Here is a 27,546-nt window from a genome sequence, read left to right on the forward strand (position 1 = left end):
ATGTCCATCACAAATCAGCAAGGACATCTGCTCACTTGGTCACTCAGGGCCTACACCTCCATCATCTGGCCAGGAAAACAGGACATAGTGAATCATACTGTTAAAGATTAAGCCTTGAGCTGTCCGTCACTTCTGCTCTCATTTCATTCGCTAAGGCATGTCACATGGCTATGCCTAACTTGGAGGAAGTACAGGCCTACCCAGCTGCAGCAGAGCCGGCCATATTGGTGAGTTCTCACCGTTTTGTCTCAGACCCTGATATCTGCTGAGCTCTAGACCAGTGTATCAAATGACCCTTGGCATCTTCTTCCAGGTAGTTAATAGGCACTTCAAAGTTACTATACCCAAATCAGAATCTTCAGTTTCTTTCCCCCTCATCCTCTATATGGCCAAATCGACTACCGAGTCCCTGTCTGTCATTGTGATAAATAGAACTGTAGTGTCTGCTACGCAGGCTTGGAGTCATCTTTGGGTTCTTTCTGTTTCTCAAACCCCACCTTACCTAAAAATCCTACTGCCTCTGTCATTAAAATACATGCAAAATATGACCTTTTCTCACCTCTTTATTATGACCATTCTTGTCCAAACCACTGTCCTCTATTTCACAGGTGATTGCAGGTGCAATCTACCTGGTTTCCTGTTCCCTGTCTGCCCACCACCCCCGAAGTCTACGCTTTTCGGTGCAGGCAGAGGAATCCCATCAAAACACCATCATATCATGATCCTCCTGAGCTCAAAACCTGTTGGTGGCTCCCTGTCTCACTGGCCGTAAAATCCCGAGTCCTTGTCACGGCCCCCAAGGTTCTACGTGTTCTGCTCCCCTCCCCTTGCTTTCTCCACTCCGGCTGTACTTTCTCTCTTGCTCTTCCTGAACACTCCAGGCACACTCCTGCCCCTGAGCCTTGGCACAAGCAGTTCCCTGTGCCTGAAATGATCTCTGTGACCTGGCTTCTTTCCTTACTGTTTTTTTCCCCCCTGGTTTAAATGTCATCAGAAAACCTGAGGCAGTGCCAGCACCCCTCCCTACCTCCTCTAGCATTCTCCAGCCTTACCTACTTTTTTTTTTTATTAGTTTTTAACCCAACCCAGAAAATAATACTTACTTTTGTTTTTGGTCTACCCTACTTCCAGAATAGAAGCCCTAAGAGTGCCCACACTGTATGTTTCCTACTACCATGTCCCCAATCACTAGCCCCTACAAAACACTCAACGAACATTTGTTGGATGAACAACTAAGAAAAACAATTAAAAATGCCTGACCTTTATTGAAAATTCATTACTCGCCTTGCTCTGTGCTTGCGTACTTTACGAGTCGGCCTCCTCTTATGAAGAAGGAGACAAAATCTGCCTAAGGTCAGGCAGTTGGTGAGTGGGGGAGCCCAGACTCCGTCACAGGTCGACCTGCCTCCAAATCCACACACTCAACCCTCACACGCTGACGACTCCGTCCAGCCATGATTTTGGCAAACTCCCTATGAGCAATCTATTAATGCACTCTTAAATTAGATCCTAAAAGTAAGGAAGGATTAATAATTAAATGTTACCATAAAGAAGAACTAGACAGACCTAGAAGATAGTGAGCTTTAAATGGAATCGAAAATATATTTGGGAATTATGTTGATTTTTCAGTCTTCCATATTGGATCTAAAACCACCCAGATAGACATTTCTATACTTACACAGTGACCTGATGTGGAGCTGAGTGTGCCAAAAATAATTCAGTGTCCTTGACCAATCTTAAAGGCAAACACATAAGCAAACTTCTGGTCAAGTGTGTTTCTGACCAGACTTTGACCCAAAGGAATCAAGCTGGCCGAAAGGGCATTAGCATGTTGAATGCATCTTCTAAAATTGCTCCTGATCTAAGCTATCTGGTGACGTAACTGGAAAGTTCAGAGAGCGCTGTGTCACCCCGAGCATATTCTGTTTCCCTGGAACCAGGGCATGGTTGGCGAGGCTTCTCCAAACAGCAGCATTTCTTATTCATGGGGTTCTTTCTCCACTGAGCCATAGATTATTGATGGGTCTCTCCTTTAGGCAAGGCTGCCTGTCACCCTAGACAAACACAGCATGGCTCTTCATCCTTCCTTGAGCAAGCACAGATGTCCCCTGAGAGCACCCACGTGCGTACTCACCCAAGGCAGTGGGAGGTGGCTCCCACGTAAGCTGCTGCTCAAAGGCAGCCGAGTGCGTAGTGGAGGTATCAGGTGAGCTTCCCGGGGTGGGGAGAGATGCTGGCAATGACCGCCATCTCCCTGACAGATATCATTATGGATGTTTCTCAGGATGGCCGGGCAGCATTCTCCAGACTCCACATCTTCACCTGGTGGCCCCAGAATACCTTCTCTTCCAGACTCTTTCTCAAGTCTTCCTTCTCCTACTTTAGACATTTTGTTATGTGGAAAAATACATGGAAATACAAAGTGTTACAAGAGCTTCTGTAAGAGAAAGTAGGTTAGCAAAGGAATGCATACCTAATTATTTTTCCTATCTTCTTTTCATACTTCAAGAACTGCTCTGTTAGAAGAGGTGTAGGAGCAACTTGAGCTGAAATCATAATGCTCTTCTAGTTATAAGAGAAAAGGGAGAAAAGCACTCTTGCGATCACCCAGTCCCAACTCTACAGACGAGGACACTGATATAAGGAAATCACGTCACTTTCCCAAGCACCTAACGGGGATTACGGGAGGGTATGGATCGATCTCTGAGCCTCTGGCTTTCCGGTCCTACATCCTCATGCCTGTAATATTGGTTGTCATTTAGAAAAGTGTCATTTAGAAAAAGTGTCAGTCTCTTAAAAAGTGGCTGATGAGTTATGTGTAATAACTATTTAACATAATCCTACTGACACTTGGATCTCTGTTTCACTATTACCAGCAATTAGTACTATATCAGCAGTAACCTCTTGAAGATATATCTAGGGGCTCTGCCACTCATAATGCAACACACTTATTCCTACCCTTCAAAAATGGGAAAATAGACCTATAGAAAGCAGAAGAGAACTGTTTTTTTTTTGTTTTTTTTTACAAATTCGATATTGGAGTGAAAATGTCACTAAAGGCAAAGTGAATTTAGGAAAGAGAAACTTTCTTACTGTGGCAGATTTAAAGATGGCACCAGGTACTTTTTTGGTTCTCAACAAAGGTGCAGGGGGGTGGGGGGCAGTCCTCAGCTCCTTGCCATCAACTCTGGGTTGGCCTTGGTGACTTACCTGGAATCCACAGGATGGGGAAGAAGCAATGTGACCTAACTTCCTGAGCAAGGCCAAGGGAGGACATGCAGCTTCCACCTGGTAGTGTGACAGGACGAGGAGGCCACGCTGAGATGCCATCTTGAAAGTGTCTTCCAGCCCTATCTGTTCAGGCCACCAAGCCAACGTCACCCCCAGCCATCCTAATCCTCCTGGATGAGTCCACAGCAGACACTGAAGGGCAGGGGGCAGCTGTGCCTTGCACCTAAGGGTTGCTGACCCATAGACAGTGAGCACGAGGGAACGACCCTTCTTGTTTTCATATCATTGAGGCTGGGGGTGGTTTATTATATGGCAATAGGTAACTGGGACAGTTAAATAGTTTGGTGCTTCCCTTTGTTCAAATGTTTAATTCCTCAATCATGCCACACATTGTTTTTATTTTGTCACTCCTAGAGAATGCTTCACCTTCTTCTTTGATGCACTTACCGGCTTCCATAGTCTTTCTGTAGCTTTAACTGACATCTCCTTTGTATCTGAAAAAAAAATCTACGAACCCACACTAGTTATATCTGACTTGACATAATCGAACTCAGGAAAAGGATTGATATTTTATGATCAATAGCAAACAATTCCTCTGGAGTGACTGTAAGAAAGATAACTGATCTGTAAAACAAAGAGAAGTTTACTTTTAAGAAATAAGCTTGGGGCTGGGGATATAGCTCAGTGGGTAGAGTACTTGCTCATCATGCACAAGGCCATGGCTTCAATCCCCAGCACCACCCAAAACAAACAAACAGAAAGCAACAACAAAACCTCCCCCCTTTGTAGTTACTCCTACTTCTTTTAATCAGAGATTTTTGAAAGTCAGTTATTCAGAGACCTGGTAACCGTTAATAATGTAATCCAGGAAAGCCAATGCTGACGGGTTATTCTATAGAAGCAAAATCCAGTGACCCACTTCCATACTATATTTTATGTATAGTACATGCTCAATCAAGATTTGATTTTAGTATTGATATTAATTTATTAGAACAGGAACAGAGAGCACTATTAGGACAAAAAGACAAAAGAACCACTCTGGAGGTGAAAACTAACTACAACTTTGTAAGTTATAATTCGTAGACTCTTTTGGCTGGGGATGTGGCTCAAGCGGTAGCGCGCTCACCTGGCATGCGTGCGTGCGGCCCGGGTTCGATCCTCAGCACCACATACAAACAAAGATGTTGTGTCTACCGAAAACTAAAAAATAAATATTTAAAAAATTCTCTCTCTCTCTCTCTTAAAAAATAAAAATAATAAAAAAAAAATAATTCGTAGCCTCTACCGGCTGCATCATTTGGCTGCCCTGAGATTGTCACATACTGAGCTAACTCGGTGAGGTCACCCATGTCTGGAATCACAGTGCTATAGTTGGGGATGTTCCCCAAAGACCCATGTGTCAAAGGCTTAGTCCCCAGACTGGTACCACTGGGAGATGGTGGAACCATGAGGAGGGGCCTACTGGGAAGTCTCGGGTCACTGGGGATGTGCCCTTTGAAAGGGATAGTGGAACCCCTGCCCCTTCCTCCTTTTCTCTTTGGCTCCCCAGTCACCATGAGGGGAATGGTTTTCCTCTGCCATGTACTCCCGCCATGATGCTCTCTGCCACCACGGACCCAAGCAACGGGACTCATATGCCATGAAGTGAAACCTCCAAAACTCTAAGCCAAAGTAAGCCTGACCTCTTCCTATGTTGATTGGTCTCAGACATTTGTTTCAGTAATGGAAGGGGATGGGCGTATGCAGGATCTCAACCATGGTACCGATCCATCTTTTACAGTTTAGAGAGCCTCTATCTTTCTAATACAAAGAGTTTCTATCAGGGTTCAAATTATTATCTAATTAGCAACAGCTAGAAAAAAATTTGTCCTTTGTGACTTGGAGATGCATATGTGTATGTGTATGTATTTGTTCAACTGTTCTTTCTGGCACACGGTAATCAGTGCAGATTTCTACAGAACACATTCAGATGTGGCGCTTGACTTAGCTTGGTAGCCAACACCAGTAAATCCAGCTTAGAGGGACCTTAACCTCCTGACTTTCCTCACTCTGAGAACCTGGGCTTAATTAAGCACACAAAATATTCCCACTTACTTCAACATATGGTAGGTAGGGATCTCTGTACACTCAAGAGCTTTACCTCTAATATTGGTTGATATCATTCTTTGGGATAATCATTTACCTTAGCAACAGAAAGATATCTGAACAAATCTGTTCACTTTTTTGGGGTTAATATAGAAGGTATTGGCCAATCCCAAAAGGAACTAGACTATTACAACATGCTGGTCCTCTGTGAGCCTTTTCTTGAATGGGAATCAAGAAGTGATCACTATCAAGCCAACGCTGCCTACCTGTGCCCAGCAGTGCCACTGTGAGAACTGTCCCCATCTGCTCACAGACGTCCTCAGGCCCTTATTGCATAGTTATAAAAGTCCCCCAATACTATGAGCATGCAATTTCACTTAGTCCCTTAGAATTCATTACCTTATGAACATCTTGTAATCCCATGGAACCATCTAGATTCTCTTGGAAAAATGACAATCACGTTGAGTCAAGGCCAGAATCTACTACAGGTGTTGGTGTTAGGTTTTTCCCTTGGCAGATCATTTCCAGTATGAAATGAAATTTCTCCCAGCTCCCAGCATTTACATTTCTGTGCCCAGTGGGAAGGCCCCGTGGGCATTTCATCCAGCTGAGATGAGAGTTGGGGGGCTGCAGCCAGAGCACCTGCATTTCTAAGGGTCTCTTAGTTCTAAGGGTCTCTTACTTGGTACCATTCAGTGCCCCGTGGTTCTCTCTTATCCATTTCTTTGTAGGAGTCTCTGGGGCGTCTCATCCTTTCAGAAATGAATGTTTGATTCATGGAGCATAGTTCGGATGTAAACTGAGATTTTTTTTTCCTTGATAGATTTCAGGGCTAATTTTGAAAAAGCATTGTTACAATGGCTGGGAGCCTTCGCCACATCCCCTTGCTGAAATGTCTCATTCTGGGAGACAAGCACCATGCCAAAAGTGGCAGCTGGGCGAGAGTTTTTAAAAACACAGATAAAAGAAGTAAGGGCTGGGAGTAGGAGAGACAGCTGGGAGGTCTCAGGGATGTGGCCTCTAAGCAGCTGAGAGAGACACTGGCCTGCCAGGGAGGGCCTGTTGGCGAGATAAGAGGCTTTGTGCACGCTGGAAAAGTAGCCAAAGACGATAAGAAAAACAGCTGCAGGGAAGGTGTGAATTATCAAGATTCTCAGGATGCCCAGGACACAGGACGGCCACACGTGCCCTTAAAGGCACCGCACGGTCACAGCTTTGGCCTGGCAGTTTCACTCCTCAAACCGGCTCCAAGGTCTGATGCTGTGCCTGCCCCTCTGCCACTTCTAAAGCACCCTGGCTCCTGCCTCTGGCATTACTCATTCTAGCCACCATCCCTCCTCAATCTCCTCCCCATCTGAATCGACGAGGTCTAGCCCCGAAGGGCGGAGGGGACTTTGGCCTGTAGTTACCTGTAGCAACTGGGTTCTGCAGGGAAGTCCAATGTTATCACGAACCTCCCTGGCAATGTTCATGAAACGCGTGTTATTATTCGACATCCTTTTACATAAATTCACAATTTTACTTGTCTTTGATTTTATGAGGCTCTTATTATATTCTCATTCAGTTTTATAACAGTTCACCATCATTAATCACAGCATCTGTATAATATTTTCCCTGCAAAAGCTCAAGTGAGTTGAGGTCAAGATGACTAAACAGTCATCATGCTCTTTAGTACTCTCACCAAACAAACGTTGCCAAAAGAACGAAACAAAGAAAATGAGCCTGGACACGTTTATGTTCTGCCGTCTTTATTAAGGTTTTGATTCTATATGTACATTTTTGTTTTGGTTGTAGACGGACAGTATGCCTTTAGTTTATTTTTACCCAATGCTAATGATCGAACCCAGTGCCTCACCTGTGCTAGGCAAGAGCTCTGCCACCGGGATACAGCCCCAGCCCTCACATTTGATTTTGATCTCCAAACTGAAAGCATGTTTATTCAGTTTTCCTTAGTTTCTGAGACAATTCCTAGTGACAGAGAAAAAGACTGATGAAATATCCCAAGGGCAGGGAGTCCTTGGCATCAGCCAGACTGGGCTGCCCCTCACCACTCGACCACCTTGCGCTGTGACTTTGAAACCTCATGCTGCAGTGAGGTTTTAGTGTTTGGCACCAATGGATGCTCAGAAAGTTGTAGCCAAGATCTAGATAGATATTTGAAGGGGTGAATGATGGTAATAGCGTATTCAATTTGATGTTGATGACAACCAGTATTTTTTTCTGTAAATTTTTTTGGAATGGAAATGGAAGCAAGAGTTGGAGGGAGTGAGGGAAGGAGACAGATAGATAAAGAGAGAGAGCCACAGCCAAAGGATCCATGAGGTCAGGCTCTCTGTTCACGTCAGCCCTTGGAGTCCTCCTGGAACTTCAGAATCTTTCTTTTACTTTGCATTTACCCAGTTGCACGTTTCCAACATATTATCTTCCCACCAAGCATTAGTTAAATACTGCCAAACAGGGTACGTGACTGAGCATACAGAGTGTTTTGAAAATATTATTGAGACAGGAGATGCAATGTGGAAAGTTAGCACTAAAAGAATTTTTTAAAATATGGTCTCCCAATCCAAGGCAGGTACAGAAAGTACAACTGGAAGTCAGATTAGAAGGGGGTTCAGCTGGGTGTGGTGGTACATACCTTTAATCTCAGAGGCTTGGGAGGCTGGGGCAGGAGGATCCAAATTCAAAGCCAACCTCAGCAACTTAGCGAGGCCCTAAGCAACTTAGCAAGACCCTGACTCTGAATAAAATACAAAAAAGGGCTGGGGATGTGGCTCAGTGGTTAAGTAACCCTGGGTTTAATCCCCAGAATAACAACAAATAAAAGAGCAGATTCAGAATAAATCAAATCCATTCAGGGCACCACTGAAGGCTCTGTAGCCCCTTTGGCCTCCTCCCTCTCCGTCCTCCCCCATGACTCAAATCTTCATGCAGGTCCATTTCCTCCAAGTCAGAGCTTGCCTTCTCACATGGAGTAAGAGACAGAGGACAGGAACTGGTGGCTCTAAGGGATCCCAGGTGAAGCTCCCAAGGCTCCCTGGACAGAGACAGGAAGCAGGAGGGTGTGCTGACGTGCATAGAGCATTGGCTTCCGTCACCCCATCTTGAAACCTGGGTTCTGCACGTCCTGAAGCTGTGGCTTTGGGCTGGGTGCTTGCTGCTGCCTTTTGTCTGAACAAGGGGGGTGGTTTGGCCTGCCTGTCATTGTTATGAGGATTAAATACAGGGACAGGGACAGGGACAGGGTGGGTGGTGAGTGGGTGCAGGTCCATCCCACCACAAACTGTCCTTGATTTCTCTAAAGGCTCATTGAAGGCAGACCAGCCTGAGACCGAGACAGCAAATCACCTGCAAAGAGATATCAGAGCTCAAGTTTCCCAGCTACAAATGGCTTCTAAAATGTTGAAACAAAGCATACTAAAGGCAAGGTGCAAACATTTCCTTTAATCTCCTCCATTTCGACTCACTTGCTTTTCTACTTAAAATGGGAAAAGATGATCGAAACATTAAAATGATGCCAACATTCCCTGTCTCTGGGAGGTCCAAGGTCCGTGACCAGGATCTATCTAAACCTGCCAAAGGCTCTATAATTCTCTGTTCCTAAGAGTTATCAGTTACAAAGCACATATTTTTTATCATGTTTTAACCTTTGAAAAACATAGTTCAGGAACTCCGCTGTTAACTAAAAATAGAATTACCTTATGATACAGCAACTCTGATTCTGGGTATGAGGCCAGAGGGACTGAAATCAGTACGTCAAAGAGAGATCTACTCCCCGTGTTCACTGTAGCACTGTTCACCAGAGTCAAGACGTGGAATCAATCTAAGTGTCCATCAACAGATAAACAGACAAAGAAAATGTGGTACACAATGGGATACTACTCAGCCTTTAAAAAGGGCAAAATTCTGTCATTTTGATTACATGGATTAATCCAGGGTCCATATGCTTGGTGAAATAAGCCAGACACAGAAAGACAAATATCTCATGATCTCACATGTGAAATCTACCAAAGTCCAGCCCATAGAAGCAGAGAATTGAATGGAAGTTATCAGAGGCTGGTGAGGGGTTGGTGGGTGAGGAAAAGGGAAATGTTGGTGGAAGAGACAGAATTTCATTAGACAGGGGGGACAGATGCTGGAAATCCATTGCATGGTAAGGTAACCATGGTTATAATGTGCTGTCTATTTCTAAATTGCTAAAGGAGTGAATTTTAAATGTTCTCACCCTAAATGATAAGTGCATGAGGTATGGATGTGTTAATTAGCCCAAACTGATGATTCCAATCAAAACATCACAATGCATTCCATAAATATATACAATTATTATTTGTCAATTAAAATTTAAAAATTTAAAAGGAACTCAGCTGCTATCCCGAATGCCATTGATTCAATTATTAAACAGAAGGAAACCATGCAACTAATTGCTGTCCCCCTACTCGCACCATCAGAGCCAACCTCGTAGCACTCAGCAAGTGACACCCCTCTTCCCTGCATGGTCTCCCTAGTGGCCAGCCCACGTGACCCCCACGCCTTCATCTCATGCTCCTATTTTTAGGAGATGCTTTTGATTTCAGCAACCACTTTCTTCATCTATTTATTTATTTTTAACATCCTTTCTGTAATCCCTTTTCTCAATTTCAAAATGTACGTTAAGTGTACGCAGAATGCAAAGTGCCTGCCCTGGCTCCCCAAGCAGCACCCACGGTGTCCCTTTATTTTTCTTGAGGCATCTACAAGGACAGGTGACAGAGCAGGAGTATTTATAAAGTAAACGAGTCCATAGCTGCTTGGGACTGTCCGATGAACAGCATTTTAAAATAGAGCTGAAACACCGTTCTCTGCTTTGCAAAACCATGCCTTTGCATTTAGAATTCACGTTGGGAGTCAGAATTAGATATCGGCCCTTTGATGAATGCATTCTCTGAGCGATTAAATGAAAAGAAATAACGATTTGTACTCAATCCCTGTCATAATGTAATTGGAATTACCTCTAACGGTGGCAGAATGGTAAACAATGTGTACCCTCCAATCCACTTAAAGTATATTAATAGATTAGTGGCGGCACGTTGATTGTAAGAGAGAAATGGCATTTGTCCTGTGGGAGACAGTGGCCCAGACAGGAGGGCTTTGTAGACCTTATCCTTGAGGAAGTCGGTCTAGAAGGGCCCAGTACAGCACAATTACTCAGAATTATTTATATCAAAGTATAAAATGTAGATCACTTTTCTTATCTAAAAATTCTAAAGGACTTGTATATGTGTTGTCTCATTCTTTCTTCTTGATTTACAACTGGTACTTCAAAACCTGAAATTCCGATAGGTAGATGAGAAAACGTTCAACATCAGTAATCATTAGGGAAAAGCAAACCAAATCCACAATGAAATATCACCTCCCCTCAGTTAGGATGACAAGAAATAAATGTTGGTGAGGATGTGGAGAAAAGAGGAACGCATGCACTTAGGTGGGAATACTAATTATCACCATTATTAAAATTTGAAACTAGAACTACATGATCTAGCAATCCTATTACTCAGTGTGCTAAAGGACACTAAATCAGTTTATCAAAGAGCTATCTGCACTTTACTCAAAGTCACCAAAATATGGAATAACTTGTGTACACCCAAGGATGAATGGATTTTTAAAAGTGGCATACATACCTAGTGAAGTACTACTCATCCACAAAAAAAGAACAAAATCCTATCGTTGGCAACAACATGAATGTACCTGGAGACATTATGTCCAGGGGGAGAGGGAAAAATACTGCTTGATCTCACTTGTAAGTAGAATCTAGAAGACAGATCTTATGGAAGCAGAGGTAGATAGTAGTTAACAAAGGCTGGAGTAGTTCGTGGGGAGTGGGGAAAGGGGAGAGGTTGGTTGTTACATAGGAGGAATAGTTCTGATATCTATTGTACAGTGGAGTGACTGCAGTTGACAATAATGTATTATATATGCCAATATAGCCAGAAGAGAGTCTTTTTTTTTTTTTTTTTTTTTTTTTGGTACTAGAGACTGAACCCAGGGGCACTTGACCACTGAACCACATCCCCAGCCCTTTTTATATTTTTATATTGAAACAAAGTTTTGCTAAGTTGCTTGGCAACTTCCTTAGTTGCTGAGGCTGGCCTTGAATTTGGCAATTCTCCTGCCTCAGCCTCCTGAGTGGCTTGGATTACAGGCATGAACCACCATCCCTGACCAGAAGAGAGAATTTTGAGTGCTCTGACCACCTCACCGTTTGAGGTGATGGATAGGCTTATGACCCTGATTTGATCATTGCACAATGTGTACACATAACAAAACATCACACTCTATAAATAAATTCAATTATTATGTCAATGACAAATAGAATAAAATTAAAAGACAGCTTGAGATTTAAACGATTTAGCTAAAATTGGGATTGAACAACTGAAACTCAACTCAGAACAAATACCCAAAATGAAATTGCTTCTGTTTGAAGTGCTTAAGAAAAACAAAGTTGGAATTTCCATGGAAACCGCCTGGAACTCTTGAAGGAGAAGGGAGCACTAGGGTAAGGCTGAACATGCATTTGTTTATTTTTTGCTCCTCTTCACCTCTGCCCCTCTAAACCTCAGGCTGTCAGCTTAATGAACGCCTTCAAACCTGGCAGAGAATTAAGAACCATATTTGACAGGAGCAAACCAAGGACTAAATTTAGTTCCTCCACGAGAGAAATGGATTCCATAATCTTTTTGTCTGTTCTTCCTTCCCTGATCTGGGCGATTTCTCTCTCGTTCCGTGTGACTTTCATGCTGCTGTTTATCTGTTACTCATTTGGCATAAAATCATATTTCACACAATCTCGTGAAATGCAGTTGTGTCTTCCTTTTCAAAGGATCACTTAATAATTGATTAAGTCAGTCACCAATATCGTACATATCACCTGAGTATAACCATGGCCATTTGTCCAAAGCGTTAGAATTTCTAAAATGTTCTCCTATCAACTGACTTTATTGTATTAGTCCATTTTCTGTGGTTAATGACACAACTTCACAGACTAGGTAAGTTAGCAAGAAAAGAGGTTTATTTTGGCCTCATGTTCTGGTACAAGGTCAAGGGGCCACACCTGGTGATGTCCTCCTCACTGACAGAGTCCCAAGGCAGTGCAGGACATCACAGGGTGAGAGACGGGGAGCGCACAGGAGATCTAGCCAAACCCACTCTCCAGATAACCCTTTAACCTGTTGTTATGGTTTGGATGTGAGGTGTTCCCCCAGAGCTCAAGTCAGACAGGAATGTCTAGGGGTGAAGTGTTTAGGTCATGAGAGCTGTAAACTAAAGAGTGGATTAATCCACTATGTGGGTTTATGATTAGAATGGAGTGCTGGGAGTTCCTGTAGACAGGGAGGGCTTGGCTGGAGGAGGCGGGTCACTGGGGGAAGGTCCTGGCTTCCTGCTCCCCCTCTGCTGCCCAGCTGCTATGGGCCAGGCAGCCCCTCTCCGCCACACAGCTCCATCATGATGGCCTACCTCACCTTGGGCCCACAGCTTCGGGGTTGGGCGGCTAGGGACTTCACCTCTGAAACTGTGAGTCCAAAGTAAACCTCTTCTCCTCTTGAGTTCTTGCCAGGTATTTTAGTCACAGCAATGAAAAGCTAATATACCAATTAATACATGAACTGCACGAATGAGCTAATCCGTTCATGAGGTCAGAGCCTCAACCACCTCTTAGACTCACTCGGTCCAACCTCCTAATATCTCATAATGGGGACCAAATTTTCAACACGAGTGACCAAAAAATAACAATTACACTTGAATCGTAGCATTCATTTAATCAGTATAACCTCAGAGACAGAGCGAGCAATCGTGTTGGGTATGAGCAACTCACGTTTCACTAGTTTGGAGAGGTGAAGATCACCCTATTAGGAAGTAAGGAAATCAGGACTCAGCCAGCACTTTGGATCCCAAGACACACCACTCCTACTCAAGTACTGGTCGCCTGCTAGACAAATGATGACTCCTCAGTTCTCGGGATCACCTGTTACAATCTGTTTCTTTTTAGAAATGTATGCCTTAGCATTAAATGTGACAATCTTGCTGCTATTACTACATGTCAGGAGACATCCAAGAAAGTTAAGTCCAGAGGAGGGTGGACTTTTAACATTCTTGAATATGGCTATTTTTTGACAAGCTTTCTCCAGAACTGTCTGACCTATTTTTGATCAATAAATCAAATACTGCTTCATTTCAAGTTCTGCAACAGATGGCTTATTGCAGACGAAAAGTGACCTTTCATAAACCTGAAAAATTTAAAAGTAAATCATGTCTTTTAGAAGATAGTCATTGGTGCACTGACTGAATTCAGTAGCTTAGAAATTATTTTACTGATCCTAAATAACACATTGAAGTGCAATAATACCGCTGCCTGGTATCTATTTTTCCTTGGAAAATTATAGGCAATTAAAATCTGCGCCTGTGATGTCTCTAAATGGGGTGGTAATTATGAAGTAAAAAGTCTGTTGTTATCACCATTTTCTGTTGCTCAAAGTTATTGAAACTAATGGAGTTCAAGAAAAGATCTATCATGGATTCGGAAACATTCGGACAGAGATCAACCCATTCTACAATTAATAGAGCACATGCTTCATGGCGATGGATGTGACGTCTCTCACTCGATGTGCTAACACACACCTCATTAGATATTACCATACCTTTGTGGACAGAAATTTTAAAAATCGTAAACCAACTCCTTTCTTTTGGTCAGCCGTCATGGTAGGGCTTCATAACAATGGCTATTACATATTGACTTACCACATATGTGGCTCTGTGACAAGTAGTTGGTGTATTTTATTTAATATTTAAATAATTATGAGAGACTGGTATCTTTATCCCAATGATGAGACATGAGAAACCCATAAAAACATCAAGAAAAAATGGGGATCAGAGAGCAGTCTGCTCCACTTACATTGGTAGAAAATGGTGGGCTATGGTTCCAAATCCCGGCTTCGGACTGGTCCCTGCCATAACCCACTACTTTCCACCCAACTTCATCCAAAAAATTCTGAGGGATACCAAGAGTCCTTTAGGGTTCACTCCTGGGGGATGCCCTTATCACTTGCCAAGGATGAGGTAGACAACTGGTGAACTTTAAAGGTACAAAAAAAGAGGCGGTTGGGAAAGTTTTATGCTTGCTGAAAGAATTTCATGTGAATCATGGCTATTAACACTAGTTAAAAGGAGAAATCGTCGCCTTTACTACAGAATTAGAAATGATCACTGCAACAGAAGTTTTTAAAAATTATATTTAATACAAGTGAATAGATTAGAAGATCTGAAATGTTATAAAGCAATATACACAATGAATAAATAATTTGCACAGGAGAGTCATGTCTACATCACGTAACACTGTCTAGTACGGGGATACTTAAAAGTAAATCCAGTGATAATGGAGAAAGTCCATAAAAATGCTAACCTGTCTTCCCTTGTATGAAATTGTTCAAGTATAAAAATCCAATACAGTGTAAAATAGTATTCAATTTAGTTTAAGAATAAAAATTGCAAGTATTGCGGTTTCAGAAGAAAAACGTAAAGCAGCATTTAAAAACTACATAAACTACATAAGAATAGTGTTAGAGGAACGAATTACTGATAAATGAGATCTACACGAGCAAAAATCAGAGAAGAAAGCATGGAACTAGCAATGTAGCTTGTTTAAAAAAAAATCTCAACTAAAATAAACTAAGATGTGTTAATGTAAGAGTACTCTCTTATACAGTGCACATACGAATTTAAATAAATCCAAGTCAACATCTTCAGTTGAATAGGTTAATATTTAATATGCTACATCTAGACCTACTAAATAATTTATGCCATGAGATGAATACATAATTTTACAGTGTCACATCTAAAGTTCCTTTCTTTAGAGTGCAGCATAGTAAAACTTAAAAATAAATATCTTAAATAGCATTACTATTAAGGCACAGTATAAACCACATTATCATTAACCGTTGAAGAATTGTAATCTCAATAACCTTGTTGTCTCAGGTAACTGTATTCACTAATAAATAGTTTTAAATAGGACTCTGAAATAGATACTAAAAAGTGTAAAATTATTTAAAAAGGGGGGGAAAAATAAATTGTCCTTAAGACAGCTCTTAAGGGTTTAGCGTCTGCAAACTTGGCCTGCCTCTATTCCTAAGCCTCGAGTCGAAACGATAAATAGAAAAAGAAGGCTGTAGTAGTAAAAGTCTGATCCTGTTTAGGGATCAGAGTTGCTGACAGCAGCAGATACAGGTTTCCCAAAATTGAAACAGGATGGGGAGAGGGATTAGGATGTGACAAGCTCATCAAACATGCACAAGTGATGTGTTCCTTCCAGAACAGTGGGTGACTGATTGTACAGCGACTGCGCCCAGTAAGTCTACATCACTTGCCACACTGTCCCACTCATCTAGCGGACAGATGAGGGAGCCTGTCCACCACCGTGCCCACTGCCACGCTCCTGGATTGATTGTTCGATGCCCATTTTTGAGATAGAATAAACACCACCTTCTTCCTCAGAAAAGTCCTAGAGGCCAATAGTGACCGCTAAAAGCGACAATCAGTGCTTTCCCGTTTTGTTGGTTTAAAAAAAAAAATCTGCTTTTAAATGCATTTCAAGCTACATATTGCTCACTCTGTATTCCCTGGTTCAACTAGATTCAAATAGCATTTTTTTCTAACTTGTAAAAGGCAGTTTGCTTCCCTGATACTATAAAAAGAGCAAAAATAAAAATCCCGTTACAAAAGTGAAGTTCCATCGGTGCGCCTGCCGTCCTCTCGTGGTGGCCTTCAGTGACTCAGGCTCTTTGGGATTGATTTCCAAAACTGCGCCCATGCCCCTCATTCTCACCTCTTTTTTATCTAGAACACTACCTGGAGTATATATAAAAAAAAAATAATAATAATAACTCTGCTTCACAATAGCATCGCTTTTTTTTTTTTTTAAAGCTGTTAAGTCAATGTTAACTCTCTTAATAGCTACTAAAAATTGGAAAATTGGGAGGGAAAGAGAAAACAATTCAACTTTTGATCAGATGGCTGGTTTACTGCATTCGGTCTGTCTGCAGCTGCTGAGGCTGATACTGGCCAAAGGCTGCAGCGGCTGCAGCGGCGGCAGCGGCGGCCGCAGCTGTCCCAGGGGCCGCAGCGGTGAGGGGCTGCTGGACTGCATAGCCGTAGCCCCCCGCGGTAACGTATCCTGCAGTCGCTGGAGAGGCTGCATAGGGGTACTGGTCGTAGGCGGCGGCCGCGGCAGCTGCAGCAGCTGCAGCGGAGTATTGTGCATACGCAGCTCCAGTGTAATCAATGTAGGGCGTGGTGGAGGCTGCAGCGGCCGTGGGCTGCACGTGCGGAATGACCACTCCAGGCTGCACAAAAGCCTGCGGGTAGACATAGTGGGCAGGAATCCTGTAGAGAAATAGGAAACAAAGTCAGGCAGCCGTCGCCTCCCACCTGTTGCATTCATTGATCAGAAATGAGACAAACTCAAATTTAGTGGTTATTATGAGTATAGGGTTGCCATAATATCTACTTTCAGCGGTCCATCCAAAGTACTCCGGCAGGAGCCAAAGTCATGGAGCATGACCCTCCCTGCTAGAATTTTCACTTATGATTACTTAAGTAGCACGGATTCACCAAAGTTCCGAGACCAAATCAAGGTTCATAATGACTAGTGCTGCATATGAGATTTAACAAAGGCTTGATTGATTAAGGTTTTTAAAGATAATTTTGTAAAGGGTGCATACAAAAAAACCCAAAAAACCAAAAAAAACCAACAAAACAAAACAAAACGGTTAGCAAATATGAAAGTTCATAGCTACGAATATAAGACTTAGAAAGGTAACCGGTGATGGCCAGTTTTTCAAAACTGAATTTCAACAAAGTCGGTTTGTTTATTATCATGGCAACCCTACTTGAAATTGCTATGCAGACTCGGCACACATTAATCTCTCTGCAACCTCAGTCACCCTTATTAAAAATGATAATTAAAAAAAAAAAAGCAGGCGACAAAATAAAAAAAAAGGAGTTTAAAAGTTCACAAGTGTGGTAAACACAGCAGAATCACACGTCTCAAACGAACGTAGTGCAGCTCACTCTCACAAGAGGCTGTTGTGGGAAGCTACAAAAATGCTATTAACATTCATGGCAGTGATTCCCAAGGAGATGTGCGGCACACTTTCTTTCTTTCTTTCTTTAATTTTTCCATAAAATCCATAAGGACACAACGGTCAATCAAACCTGTTTTGACTATCAGGCAACTGAGGGTCAGCCAGCTTGTTTATCTCTATGCAAGACAGACAGAAGGGGTTTTGGGGAAATGAGGAGGGTGAGGGAAAAGGAAGGGAAATACAGCTAAATATTTCTAACATTAATAGAAACTTAAAATATGGACGCTATAAGGAACGTTTACTCTGTACATCAGCTAAGTCCTATTTTGTCCTCCAACTCAATAGAAAGAGATATATTAGTATGTCCGTTTTACATCTGCCCTATTAGTCAATATTTTGCAAGATTCAATTATATAGTATTATCCTGAAAAAGTTCAAGAAAGCAAAACAAAGTCAAGTTCCTCTTAAAAGTTTACATTCACAGGTAACATACAAAACAGACTCTAGTGACATTACTCAAAAGTTAATTTGAAAAATAAATCATAAGCGGTATTTTAAAAAATCCAATGCCTCTCAGCTCTCACTCTTGAGATTAATTTCTGACCATTTGTAAAATACTACCTCAAATACAATTTATTTTATCTTTCTTTAAAACAATCTCTAGCATAATCCCTAAAACATGACACTAGAATGCTACCCGGTATCAACAAGCCAACAAGCCCAGCTTACAAGAAGCAGAAACACAATCTTCTTGTATGAGCAATCTTCAAAACTTTCAAGACTCTAAGCGAAATTTCATAATTGGATTTTTCAAAAACACAGACTTTGCTTTGCCTTTTCAGAGGGGTAGTGAAAGCCCTCATTAACAAACAGCCACGGAAAGGATGAATTCATCACAGATGGTAGTGAACTTTGACCCCCGTGATAAAAATACGGTCAATTTTACTAGAGTCGTAGATCTTTCCCAGTGCCCGGTGTTCCTGAGGACACTGAGAGATGTCCTAACTGCTTGTCCGAAACCGGGCGCGCGGGTCATGCACACACGTGGGACTGTGCTGCGGATCAGGTGACTGGCTCACTCAGGGCAACAGGTGTGGCTTTACGGAACACTGTCCCTGGAGCCGCCACGTCCACAATGTGCAGACGCGGCTAAGAGGGCCTCCTCTCAATGCCAGTTTACACGTGGTGATGGACAGCAGTGGCTGCAGCCGGGCTATTTTTGATCCTGTCATGCGACAGGGTTTCCAGCGGGTAAAATGTCTTTATAAGGCTAAAGTAAAACATCTATCAGCTGCAAAGGCCAGCCAGCACAGACCTCACTGATACCCAGGCATGCACCCTTTGTATTCCTGAAGTTCCCAGCACAACACAGTGGTTACTAGGTTCCTGTCTCAGAAAGAAGTAAAAACGTGTGTGTGTGTGTGTGTGTGTGTGTGTGTGTGTGTTTGAAGAACACACTGAAACACAGGAAGAGGGCTTACAGTACTCTTGTCTCTGCATTAACGTTTTATTAAGAAACAGTTCTGATCTGATAAAGCCACCCAATGAGAGTTATAACTTTTGCAGGAAGATCAGACTTCTACATGAAGTCTGGCAATGGTGAGCAGGACGTCTGGAGGGCAAATGGAATCGTGGAGCCCTGGAAGGTTTAAGGAAGAGGAGAACCCAGGAGACTGTGGAGAACCTGCCACATTTCAGTTCCCGAGGAAGGCAGAATAGCACCATGGGGTACAGTGGCATTTCTGCTGCAATCCCTGCATTGCGAGTTCTTTTAATAGCCTACAGAACTCCCTGAGGCCATTTGCAAATCTCCCTCCTACCACATTTCTTCCTTCCTTTCCTGAGGATTGAATGCAGGGGGTGTTTTACCATTGAGCTACATTCCCAGCCCTTTTTATATCTTTTTTTATTTTGAGACACTGTTGCCAAGTTGCTTAGGGCCTTGCTAAATTGCTGAGGCTGGTCTTGAACTGGGAATCCTCCTGCCTCAGCCTCCCAAGTTGGCTGGGATTTCAGACATGTGCACTGTGCCTGATGCTCCTGCTATATTTATTATCAGTGGACTTTCTGTCAGTTAATCCCTGTATGTACACGCTGGGCAGTTTCAACAGCACCAGAGCAAAGCAGATACTTTGGGTAATTTTCAAAGAAAATTACCTTTCCTTTTTCTCCCCATCTCTTTGGGTCCCTCTGATGTCTCTCTCTGACTTTGGGGCAGCATCCTGGCTTCCTTTTCCAATTTACTGCACAAACTGCTGATCAAGACTCCATCTCGCTCACTAGCTCTAAGGAATCCACAGCCCCTAGCGTCAGACCTAAGTGCACATTTTTTTAAGCCTTGCCATTTTAGGCCTTTTATGTATCTGGCTCCAAAATACCTTATTGGCATTTCTGCCTTTCCTTGAGCGCAGGTCAGCTGGACTCCTTCATGGTTCCTGCATATGCACAGGGTTCTTTGCTCATGCCTTCATCCCTCACCTGGGATGTCCACCGCACTTCACAGCTACCTTTGGTAAACCAGGTTCCATCCACCCCAGCTCTAGCGCTCGCTCAGTAGGAGGCTTTGGAAATTTGCTTTACCTTCTAGTCTCACCTTTTTGCATGGGAAATGGACTAATATTTTCAACCCTGAGTTGCTGTTCATTAAATAAAACTCTATGGGAGGGGCCTATAATGACAAGTATAGCAGCTATGCAGTAAAACAGTTCCCTAGCCTCATCACCCTTTAAGACCCAGGCCCCCCTGGACTTCCTTCGTGAACACCTCCTGAGTCCTACAGATCTGACCACTCTCACTCATCTAAAGCCACGTGGACAGCTATCTTACTACATAATGAGAAGGGAATTGTGTCCTTTTTGGCTATAACTTGACACTAAGAAAAGAACACAGCTTCTGAAGTCAGGCAGACCATGATCCTGAATCTAGAATCAGACTCCAACATTTACCAGACCTGTGATCAGGGGAAAGTCAATTAAACTCTCAGCATCTTAGGGTTTTTTGCTCATAGAAAATAATATTAACAGTGTCTTTGACAAATACTTATTGTAAGAATTAAATGATGTAATTTATGTAAATCCTTTATCTGTCCCATGCAGGTAGTGGATGCTTGGTCAACCGTAGTTACAGTCTATCCTGCCCCATGTAGTGGACGGGATGAATACCTAGAACAGGGTACTATGCCTTGCATACAATTTAGCACTTAAGCTGGGCATGATGATGCTGGCCCATAATCCTAGTGGCTTGGGAGGCGGAGAAGGGAGGATCCTGAGTTCAAAGCCAGGCTCAGCAAAAGCGAGGCGCTACGCAAATCATTGAGACCCTGTATCTAAATAAAATACAAAATAGGGCTGGGGATGTGGCTTGGTGGTCGAGTGCCCCTGAGTTCAATTCCTGGTACAAAAACCAAAGACCTTAGCTGTTAAATGTGTACTGAGTAAATACTGCAGTGTAAGTTCCACCGGATCTAAATTAGCCCAGAAGTTTCTATTCCAGATCAGCAGTTTCCTCCAAGGTTTCTACAAGAAAATGCTTCTCTCAAACACAAGCTATTTATAAGCTATTGTCCAGGAAATCCCTCAGTTTCTCTACATCTGACCATGTAGATATAGAAATTCCTTCAGGCTAATGTTTTGTCTTTAAAGACCCAGAGTCACCTGGGGGTTGTATAAGGATCACATAAAAAAAAAAAAAAAAGTCACTAGAATTTCAAACAAGTGAAGTAAAATTAAAAAAAAAAATTCTCAAGCATCTTTGCAGGCCTAAAATAAGAACATGTGGCATTCACATAGAATTTAGGATGACCAGGTGTGATTTGTTGGGTACAGACTCAGAATTAGAGTGGTGCTGAGAACCCCTTAAAAAAGAAAGAGAAAGTTCACTTGGCCCACCTGGAACGCTATCTATGTCTAATAAGAATTCAAGTTCAAATAATTTATGCACATAGTGATAATCACCATCCTTTATAAAGACAGTTCATATTAGAAGAGATGAAAAACAAAAGGTTACTATCAAAACATGCTTGGTTTAAAATTTCCATAACACATTTTACCCTGGTGGTTCTCATCTCCCTGGTATTACTTTCTTCCTTAAGGATCTATGATAACTACTGTGACCAGGCCAAACGTGCAGTCCTGGCTCTCAGGACCTTCCACACAGTTTGGTCTCCATGCACTGGACTTTCATTTATGCTGTCTCCATCCTCAAGGACTAGAAAGGTACAGCCGTCAGACCCAACCAGTTTTCGTTTAACTCATCCAGGACATGGCTATGGTGTGAGTCTAATGCAAGCATGTTCCCTACACTGACCTGTCCAGAGCATCCAACTCATTTCTTATTTTCTTGCTACTCTGAATTCTTCCTGTATTTGAAACAATACCAAGTCATTGAGCAATCTGTAGTTATTGATTGGTTTGTGTTCTCTTTCTTCCCAAATAGTGCACAATTTTTTTTTCACTTTGCACAGTGAAAACATAAATATACACTAATACTTGTTGATGGATTTGGTTTCAGAACTGTTTTAAGATCATTACTAGGCTCACCACCACTTCTTCAGACATATATTTCTCTTTCTAATCCCAATTTAAATAGTCTAGACCAATGAAAACCCATGGAGATGATCAGACCCACAATATGTTATCAATATCCAAGTTGGCTTGGATGGGTTTGATACATAGCTATTGCATATATGAGGGCCCTTTCTAATCAGAGTGGACAAAAGACTCTTCTATAGCTAAACAAACAAAAAAATGTTGGAGTTGGCAATAAAAGTGAACCTCTAATATGTTAAAGGGAAGGTAATAAGGTGTTCATGGAAAATGTAACTTGACTCTCAGTCAAATTACTATTATTATTATTATTATTATTATTTTGCCTATTTTCAGAGACATAGAAGGCAGACATCTATCTGTACAGACAGATTCCATCCTTCCAGGTTACATATGTAGGTGTTGAGGTCCTAAGCTAAAGAAGAAATTAGTGCTGAGGATAAAACGCTTTTTGAACAACTAGATTATTTAAAAAGGAAGTTTAAATCTGTGGCATTGGAATTACAGAAATATTGACCAGGTAGAATATAGTTCAGACTCCAGTGTCCAGGATAAATTTAAACGGTGACCTCCCACAAGATCATGTCTAAGTGGAAGTGACTTGGGGACTTCAGGACAGGAAAGCTGGTAATGACAGAACCCAGAGACAACACAAATGAGCAGGCTGTCCACCTGTTAGGTCTGAAGGATGGAGGTTAGTGCTATGCTACTCAAAACAAAAATTAAAAAAAAAAAAATTTAAGAAACTGCCCAAACTGGCTAGTGTTAATGAAATCTGATGAGAGTCGTTGAAACCTTAAACTAGAAAGCCTACAAGTAGATATACGCAGCAAAGGAAAGAAGCCCGTTCCCAGAAAACTTCCCATAGAACAGAAACTTAGGACATGCAAGCAATGAATTTGTAATCTTACAGAGAGAAATCACACAATTTAGCACTCACTACAAAAAGACGGTTAAATGGAAGTCACAGGCTAGAGCTTAAAGCAGGGGAAAAAAAAAAAAAGCCCTTTGCTTCTCATGGCAAAGTGAGAAGTCAAACCCTCAACACCACCACCAAAACCAAACCGCAAAGAGCCCCTTCCCAGAGGAGAAGAAAACACTTTCACTACAGCTCTTTTCAATTAAGTAAAAAGCACACAGTTTAGCTATCAACACCACTTCATTACTGTAATAAATAAAATAAAGCACACGGAGGGCTATTGACTATTGTGAAAAATAAAAACAACAACACCAACATCCATGCATCGTTAATCACCATCTGAGCTTGTGTGTCTGAGTCTACTGGTTACAGAGTTTAATTCCAAACAGAACTATTCCACCTCTTATCATCGTATCCTTCTCATCAGTTAGCTTAACTGTATACGAGCCCTGTCAGGTTAGAAAGAGATAAATAAAATTGAGTCAAGTTGAACAGCAGTCACGGTGACGGGACACAATCGTCTTGTGCACAAGTCATACCTGGTACGTTTTGTTTTGCTAAAATCATAAGCTTAACATTTGTCTGGTTTGGAGTCTGCATACTTGGTCAGACAACTTGACTCATCTAAAAATATTTATAGCATCACCATTAAAAATACACAAACATATGTAAATATGGAGAACCAGGAACATTTTGTGACCTGTTGAACTTTTCTGCTTATCATAAAAAGGCAGGTGATCAAATGACAGCCATATTGAAACTTCAGAGGGCTTGATGAATGGACTTACCCGAAAGGTCTCTGTATGAGGGCTGGATGGAGCTGCTGCACACCAAAGGCAAAACCTAGCAACAAAACACAACACATTCTCTATTCGTACATGACTGGGCATTTACTATCACCACACAAAAAACGCAACCACAACTTTTGATTAAAAAGGAGAACACTTTAAAGAGGAGTATATATATATATATATGTATGTTTTTTAAAAGTTGGTTTTATCAATGTGGTTACTAATCCAAAATAAAGACTAAAAATGGAAATTTTTTTCCCTTTAATCTGCAAAGTTTAGTTGACAGAGACTGAATAAGACCTTAGACATTTAGACCAGGGGAAAATGCTTATCAAGTAAAACCAAGAACAACAGGATTTGACAATGAAGTACATTTAACAGAATTCTTGTAGTTCTGAATGACAGTTGATAAAAAGTCTTTGCAATACAGGACATTCTGGAACTCTTTGGATGTGCTTTGGAAAATTATGGGCTTTACAGTTTATAGTAATAAAAATTCATAGAAACAAACTCCCCATTCCTTCTTTTCTGAATAGTTCATACACACAATATATTAGACAAGTACATATTTTTAAACACCCATGGATATTTGAACTTATTCTCACTTTCTTGACAATCTAGTTTTCTATTAGGTCCACGTGGTTGGAAGTGTCAACCTCTTTCCTAAATTTCAGATAGAAAAGAGTGAAGAGTATGTGATTTAGTCAAAGTTGCTTGCCCAAGGAAATGACTAATGTGCTCAATAATCAACTCTCAATGACTTGTGCTCATGCAAAGGACAATGTGGTAAATAATCCAAAAGGTCATACTTTCACACAGACAAAATATTGCACCTCTTTGGCAACTCACAGCTACACAACTTTGAACTATTTCTCATCTCTAAGTGACTGTCATTTTAAAAATCGGGAACATGGGTAGGTGAAACCTATTTTTTTTAATTACAGGTATTGTGAGATTTTGCATTAAAGCTTTACCCACCCAGATATCACCCCCACTCATATGTTTCTCTAGGTCATGTTCATGGCAGGCTGTCTGTTCTGAGCACCCTGCAACTGGTGATAAAAGGAAACACAACATTAAGTAGGGAGCATGCTTGCTGCAGTTGGCAAATTTGGCCCATATCATCCACATGACTCACATTTTTAGCTACAGGTGGCTAGCTAAAAATTGGAAAATTGAGTGCAGACTACAAATGTATACCAAAAAGTAATGAGATGAATCAAATGAACTCTTGTGTCTGTCCAAACTACCTAGACCCCAAGATATCCTTTTTGCACACATTTCAAATCCTAAAAGGAGCAAAACTGTCATTTATCTTTAATGCCTTGGTAGAGTAACCAGTCACAGTTCAAGTTTACCAAACACATCTACAGATTCTCTCAGAAGCTGATGTTTTTCGGATCAGGGTACATTCTGCCCCTAAGTGGGGGGGTCTGCCAGGGAAGGGGAGGTAGACATTTCTTACCTGGTTGCATGATCCTTGGTTTTGCTCCCAAGTATGCCAGATTCACATTGGCCTTCCTGCCGTCAATGATGGGGTTGGGATCTTTGCAGGCCCTTTCGGCAGCAGCCCGGTCAGCCATGGTGACCTTAGCAACACACACACACATACAGACATACATACAAAGCTCTAAATTAACCCCTGAAGAAACCAAGAATCACAGCGGAGAAGTCACTCACAATAAACTGACACTCAACTTTTTCTTTGGGGGTGGGGTGGGGGTGAAGCTGGACAGTGCTCCTTGATCTTCCGTTTAAAAAGGAAGGAAGCAAAGAAGGAAGGAACCTTCCACTTCCACTAAGTCCTGAGGGTGCTAGCCGGGCCTAGCAGAGATTTGGAAGCCTGAATTCTTATAACTCCTCTTAGATCCCCCACCCCGCGCTGCCCTCTCCCCCAATGATATCACCCCTGTGTGCCCCCAGGTCCCACCAGACCTCTGAGGCACCGATCGCTTAAAAAAAAAAAAAAAAAAAAGTACAACCTCGCATCTGCCCCAGGCTACCAACCACCGGCAAACACTCCCTCCCCAACGACAATAGCTATTGTCCTACACTGGGGGCTCCCAGCTCTCTGGCAGCTGAATTTGCACGTTTAAATCTCCGGGAAGCTTAATGTGCTGTTTCAGTTGTCCAAGAGCCACAGGATTATCTCTCTCTCTGTTTTTTAAAAAAGAACCTACCTTTGCAATTAAAAAGGTGGGGGTGTGACTAGAGGGGAAGAGCCTCAGACCTCTTGGGGCGTCCCCTCCCTATCCCAGCCCAAACGCCAGAAGACACAACGCATTTTTACAAAGCAACAGCGCGCTTTATCCACCAGCCTCCAGGAGGGGAAGGCAATTGTGCGGGTCTACGGCCCCTCCTGCCCGGCCCCCAGCGCCCCAAATCCAGCAGTCATTACCCTCCTGCCCCGCTGGCTCCCCGACACAACATCAAGTCGGGTCCTCTCGGTACTGGACGAGCCAGGCGCCGGCCCTCCCTCCTCCAGCTCCACCGCGCGCAAAGTTTCTGTTCAGCCTGGAGCGAAGGGGCAGTGCAGCTCACAAGGGCCGGGCGCCGTGCACCGCCGCGCGGAGCCCCTCACTCCTAGCACCGACCACCAGGACAAGCGCCACTCTGTCCCTCCCCTTCTCCACGGTCCTCGATCTCCCCGCGGGGCTCTCCGTCCCCCGCCCCCTCCCCCATCCGTGCAACTTACAAATCCGTAGCCCCGGGACTTGCCCGTCTGCCGGTCCGTGATGACCACCGCTTCCTCGATCTCGCCGAAGACCTCGAAGTACTTGCGCAGGCTGGCGTCGGTGGTGTGGTAGGGCAGCCCCCCGACGAAGATCTTGGTGTACGTGGTGTCCTTCTGGGTCGTGTGCATCTTCGCGCCCGCCCCACGGCTCGGGCTTGGGCTCCGGCTGCGGCTGCGGCTCGGGCAGCGGCTGCGCGTCCTCCTCCGGCTCCGCGTCTCCCGCACCCTTTCGCGGCCGCCGGGGGCCAAGGGGGAGCGCGGAGGCGAGGGCGGCGGCGCGGCGGGGGCGAGCGGCCGGGGGCGGCCGAGGGCGCTGGGCGCTCGGCTTCCGAAGTCGCCAGCAGCCCCGGAGACTTGACTTGGCTCTCTCCTCCCGCCCCCCCTGCCGGTCACGGTACAAATTCTCCGGATCCTCTGGGTTAGGATCTGGTTCTCTAGAAGGGGCCAGCGGTTCCGCTCACCCCGCGGGGAGGTAGAAAATGCAGAGGGTGGTCCTCGAGCGAAGAAGAGGGTGCCTTTAGAGGTAGATTTTTCTTTCTTAAGAATTAAGTGTCGTGGGCGGGGCGTGGGTCGGGTCGCGGTGAGCGCGTCCGAGCGCCGAGGTGGAAGCGGGGGGGCGCGGCGGCAGCCCGGGTGGGGGGCTCCGAGCGGTTCCGACTCGGGCTGTCCCTCCCGCCGCGGAAGCTGGAAGACCAGTGCGGAGGACGGCTCTCCACCTCTCTGCTCCCTTCCCCCGCCGCCCAGGGGTCGACGCCCGGCTGGGGAGGGGGCGGGCCGGACGCCTGCGATTGGCCGGGACAGCACCTGGGGCGCCCGGCGCCGCCGCCCCCCAGCTGTTAGGAACAGCTGCTTCTCTCCCCGCGCGGCGCCGCGCTGGGTCGCCGCGTTGGGCTCTGTAGCTGGCGCTGGGGTAGGGCTGGAGACGGCCTTGCTCCTGGCGTCGCCTGCTCCAACCCGTCACAGTCCTAGGGACCCGGCGCGGCCCCAAATCGGACCCTCAGCGCGGAGACTGCGTCCGAGCGGGGAGCTGCGTTGCTTTTCAAAGCCGACGACGCGAGCTCTCTGCGCTAGGCCCCTACGACAGGGCGGGCGTGCTGGACTGGCGAATTGGGGGTCCCAGGCCCGGGGGCAGTTA

The 27,546-nt window shown here is 43.7% G+C and overlaps 1 protein-coding gene across 1 annotated transcript; it reads right to left on the reverse strand.

The window, feature by feature from the left end:
• Positions 1-14,561: 14,561 nt before the first annotated feature.
• RBM24 (RNA binding motif protein 24) lies at positions 14,562-27,297 on the reverse strand. Its single transcript, XM_081294658.1, has 4 exons — positions 26,373-27,297; positions 25,143-25,266; positions 23,675-23,729; positions 14,562-16,722 (listed from the first exon to the last, which is right to left on the reverse strand). Exons 1-4 carry the CDS (start codon positions 26,538-26,540, stop codon positions 16,359-16,361), a joined length of 711 nt encoding a protein of 236 aa, XP_081150784.1. The 5' UTR covers positions 26,541-27,297; the 3' UTR covers positions 14,562-16,358.
• Between the last annotated feature and the right edge of the window lie 249 nt (positions 27,298-27,546).

Source organism: Spermophilus citellus, assembly GCF_964194105.1.
Source record: "Spermophilus citellus genome assembly, chromosome: 5".
In the NCBI taxonomy this organism is placed as follows: Eukaryota; Metazoa; Chordata; class Mammalia; order Rodentia; family Sciuridae; genus Spermophilus; species Spermophilus citellus.